The 5000-nt window shown below is 41.8% G+C and overlaps 1 protein-coding gene across 1 annotated transcript in view; it reads left to right on the top strand.

Annotated features, from left to right (window-relative positions):
* Positions 1–2411, top strand: part of crip3 (cysteine-rich protein 3) — a 15799-nt gene extending 13388 nt beyond the window's left edge. Inside the window, exons 6-7 of the mRNA XM_076992062.1 lie at positions 155–249; positions 389–2411. Of these exons, the coding sequence (XP_076848177.1) occupies positions 155–249; positions 389–523 (230 nt within the window). The 3' untranslated portion in view covers positions 524–2411. The remainder of the gene's footprint in view (positions 1–154; positions 250–388) is intronic.
* Positions 2412–5000: the final 2589 nt, after the last annotated feature.

A 5000-nucleotide genomic window follows, 5' to 3' on the forward strand; every position in this document is an offset into this window, starting at 1 on the left:
TTTCTCATATATCTTATGTAATGTGTGAAGTTTAATTTGATTAAATTGATTGTTGTGTATTATTGTATAGCCTGTACGTTTTGCTTTTGGCTTTAAGGTATTATGTTGAGTTGTAATTGTAACCTTACAACGACGTCACACCTCTTTGCTGCAGCTGAGAAAGTGACGTCATTGGGTCGTAACTGGCACAGGCCATGTCTGCGTTGTGAGAGGTGCAAGAAAACCCTGACCTCTGGTGGCCATGCTGAGGTATTACACAAATGCGTCTTCCACTCTAATAGCCTCATAACACAGCAACATTAATTAAAACTGTTTAAGTAGTTAAGAAGTTTAAGAAGATTCACAGAATGCATTCATAAATACAGTGTGTATTCCATATCTGTTACAGCACGAAGGCCGGCCATTTTGTCATGTGCCTTGCTACGGGTTCCTATTTGGGCCAAAAGGTGTGAACATCGGAGAGGTGGGCTGTTACAACTATGACAAGGACAATACAGAGAATGAGATTTCCAGTGAATATTAACTGCACTTGATGCTCAAATGCACTCTATTCTGGCCATATGTTACAGAGAGATGGTTTTGTATGTATTTACAATATTAATAAAAATAAATATAATCTGTTCAGCTATGTCTCGCAGACAACAGAGGCAGCGTCATGAAGCAGTGCAAACCCCTGCTTGATCCACTACAAATAAAACACACACACACACACACACACACACACACACACTCCACTCTATAAGTACCCTCTCTTAAACCACTAAATTGCAGACGTTAATCTACAGCCTTTCGTATACTCTTCTTTAAACGTGTGGATACTGTAAATGTTCACATGTCTAATAAAAACCTGAACTTGTAGAGTTTCTCCACGTTGATAAAGTATTCAACCACAATACACAATATCACTGCAATAAAGTTATGAAATAACTGTAAGATAAAGACCATGCCAGCCAGAAACTCCTCTCTCTTCACCTTTGACCTCCAAACACTCCCTCACCTGCTCTGTACCTCTATCAGTCACCTGCACAGGTGCTCAGTAGGGGGCGCTGATTTTCACAACCACAACCCACCCACCATCATTGCTCACAAATGTCTCTGAAACTCCCAAATAATGTTTGAAGTGTTCACTAAATCCACTCCATTCTCAGTCTTCATCTTGCTCCTCCTCTTCCTCTGTGACGCTAAAAACAAAACAAAGAAACAGCAGAAGCTTCGTTCTTTTTCTTGTGGTTTGTAATTCCAGATCAAACGTAATTTACACCATTTGAGAATTTTCCGGATTAATGAAGATCATAGTTCTCATGGGTCATGAGGTCCATTTAGAATTAGAGTGACTTTGTGGGCTACACATTTGAGATCTGGTGGATACATTTGTTGAGATTCTCCCTACCAGTTGTCTTTTTTTGTTTCAGAAGGACACCTGTCCTTCTCCTCAGACAGCTATCAGCTTTCAACCAACAAATGGCATGGAGCATCACAGGACAGCCTGGGGCAGAAGGAAGCATAAAATGCTTTAAAAGTTCCTGGTAGGCGGCTGTGCTGACTTTGGTCTTGATATAACACAGTGGACCTACACCAGCAGATGACATGGCTCCCCAAACCATCACTGATTGTGGAAACATCACACTAGACCTCAAGCAGCTTGGACTGTGTCTCTCCACTCTTCCTCCAGACTCTGGGCCCTTGATTTCCAAATGAAAGGCAAAATTTACATCTGAAAACAAGACCTTTGACCTACACCTGCTGGTGTAGATCCACTGTGTTATATCAAGACCAATGTCGGCGCAGTCGTCTACCAGGAAACTTTAGACATCTTCATACTTCCCTCTGCCGACAAGCTTTTCGGAGATGGAAAGTTCATTTTCCAGCCAGACTTGGCACCTGTCCACACTGCCAAAAGTACAGTACCAATATCAGGTTTAATAACCACAGTATCACTGTGCTTGACTGGCCAGCAAACTCACCTGACCTAAACCCCATAGAGAATCTGTGTGGTATTGTCAAGAGGAAGATGAGAGACACAGACCCAACAATACAGACGAGCTGAAGGCTGCTATCAGAGCAACCTGGGCTTCCTTAACACCTCAGCAGTGCCACAGGCTGATCGCCTCCATGCCACGATGCACTGATGCAGTAATTCAGCAAAAGGAGCCCCGACCTTTTGTATTGACTGCATTTACTGTACATATTTTACAGTAGGTCAACATTACATTTTTTTCAGTTGATCTAATTTAATATTTTAATTTTCTGAGATAATAACTTTTGGGTTTTCATTGGCTGTATGCCATAATTATAAATATTAACAGTAATAAACACTTGAAATAAATCACCCTGTTGGTCATGAATATATAATATATGCGTTTCACTTTTTGTACTGAATTACTTAAATAAATGAACATCGCGTGGTTCCAGTCATCTGCACACGATGCTTTTATAAAGCAAGATGTTAGGGAAACAGTGGGTTGATAAAAGCAGTAAAGTCTGTCGCTGTCGAACCGTGCACATGGTCAATAATTAAACATAAGTCATATAGGCTACATACACTTTCCTCAAATGCGTACGAGACGGTCCGTCTCATCACACCCGTCAGTGTTCATCTAAGCAAGAGCGGTTGAAAACGCTGTGCAGTTAAACACACTTCCAGTAATGAGTCTGAAAGGTCAAAACCCACTCCTTTAATCCAGGGTGGTTGAATGGTACATGGATACCTGCGAGGGCGACGAGCCCGACACCAGAGCAGTGTTTCTGCTAAAGCTGCTGTTGGACTAGTCTGCTCGTAAGGGTTCACATCACAGCTCTAATTCCTACCGCGCTGTTGAGGTCCATAATCCGCAAATCAACGAGAACATGTGTTAACTTCACGGAGGAATAAACACGCGTGTGAGGCGGATACTGCCCAGAATTTATGGTGTCCCTCTGGCTTTCTGAGAGACTGGATGAACACTTCGATGATTGCTCATTCACAGCATTGATCCGTCTAAGAGATTCTGAGCTGTGGGCTCATTACAGAATAAACTTTACCACCATTTACGTGAGAGTTGTTTAAGGTGGATGAAAAATAAAGATAAGCGGGGAACAAGGTCTGGTTAACGTAGCTAAGTTTTCTGTAATGATCTGAACAAAATGAAATTATATATATATACAAATTGCCTCAACACATTGTTTGTCCACAGACACAAAAACCAGACATAAAAGGTCACAACAAGAGACAAGGGCTGAATCTGCAATGTCGTACTTTAACAGGAGGCACTAGATTTTAATGCAGTACGTTCTGCTCAACCGTTAAAGCTGTGCGTTCTTTCAGTGGGCGACTGGGCACTTTTCATAATCTCGGACATACTACCTACGTAGTTTCGTATCTTGCCAAGCTTAATTCTACTGGAGACCACCTACCTGCCTATATTCAACATGGAAGCTTCTGCAGGAAGGCGGAGTTGGACATCCAACCCCGCCTACATCCAACTCCACCCTCTAATGCGCTCTCGTGCGCCAACCCACTACTTCTTCATTCGAGAATAACTGTGTGGCACTTGAAAATACGCATAATAACTCACAAGTGTTCAAGAGACACGTCGTTGCGCTTAAATTACACATACCTCGTTTACTTTGTGTATTGTTCCACGTATGTTATTCATTAATTTTATTTATTGGGTGGCGAACGTAAAATGTTGACGGGGGGATGTAAAATGGACACAAATTAAGTATTATATCGCGATCAATCGCTCGCGGGTGGTTGGCGCCAGAGCGAACTAGTAACTCATTGAATCATAGATGTAGATCAGAGGTAAATAGATTTTTTCGGCGTGAGAAATCGGATGTGTGGCGTGAGAGCGTGTGAAGACGGTCAAATGCGTGTGTCTCACGCTCAGTGCGTGAGAGTTGGCAACCCTGCTACTATAAGTACACAATTAAAATGGTAATGTTTACTGGTAATGTTGGTGATGGAGAAGGGGTATGTTGGTAATGGAGAAGGGGTGTAATCAGGGCTTAATTTGAGCTGGATCCTGCCGGAACAGGATCCGGGAACTCTTTCATTTTGAAGGGTGCGTTCCGGAAACTGTCTGCCTCGATCCGGTAACTTTCAAGCCTACCAATTATAAGTTATGAAGAAATCTGTCTGCGTTGAACCAATTAATTGAACAAATAATTCTATAAAAGACATTTTTAAACACAAAATCCACATTCCTAAATCACATAAGAGCTCTCCTTTTTAGCTATGCCTTTCCGTGTCTCCCATAAAGCTAGTTATACTTTCGTGAGTGACCGTAGCGCGCGACTCCGCACACATCGCGCGCGTCACATTTTTTAGTGTCCTCCTGAAACGATATGTGGTAGTATAAAGAAACACCCCTCAAAAACAGGGGAAGGAACATTTACCTGACCAATTTTAATGTTGCTTTGTGTTTCAGATTTGAAAAGTGCTGGAATTTAGGCTAAAGTACTTGAAAATGCACTTAAAATGCACTTCTGCACTTAAAACACTTATAAAACACTAATTAATACACTAAACAATAATTTAAAAGTAATTTATATATATACGAATTGGCTTGTTATTTTGACATTTGTGCGCCTAAGCGTTGGGCTTTGTGTGCGATCCGGTGACATTGTTGGCCTCAGTGACCCCTTGTCTCATGCCGCTGTTTGCGTTCCGGCATTGTTTGATTTACAAATTAAGCACTGGGTGTAATAGTAATGTTGGTGTTTAGTGTACTCAAGCAGCCCAGCCCACTTTCGCAAATGGCGACACACCGGAGCAACTCTAGTGATATGGCAGTGTTGTAGAGACCAAGAGTGGCACGATGAACACTATTCTGACTAATGGCTAAGCACATTATGATGTTGCCACCACGCACCCCAAAGACACTGACGATGGCTCAGTGTCTTATCATGTGCCTTTCCCTGTGCCTTGTTTTAGTAAAGTTGTAAAGGAACTTTACAACCACTGTTGCTACATTAATATTTATTTTATTGCTGTACCTTTGGGTAAGAGAGTAATGTAA

The sequence above is a fragment of the Brachyhypopomus gauderio genome, unplaced genomic scaffold (assembly GCF_052324685.1).
Source record: "Brachyhypopomus gauderio isolate BG-103 unplaced genomic scaffold, BGAUD_0.2 sc89, whole genome shotgun sequence".
NCBI classification, from domain to species: domain Eukaryota; kingdom Metazoa; phylum Chordata; class Actinopteri; order Gymnotiformes; family Hypopomidae; genus Brachyhypopomus; species Brachyhypopomus gauderio.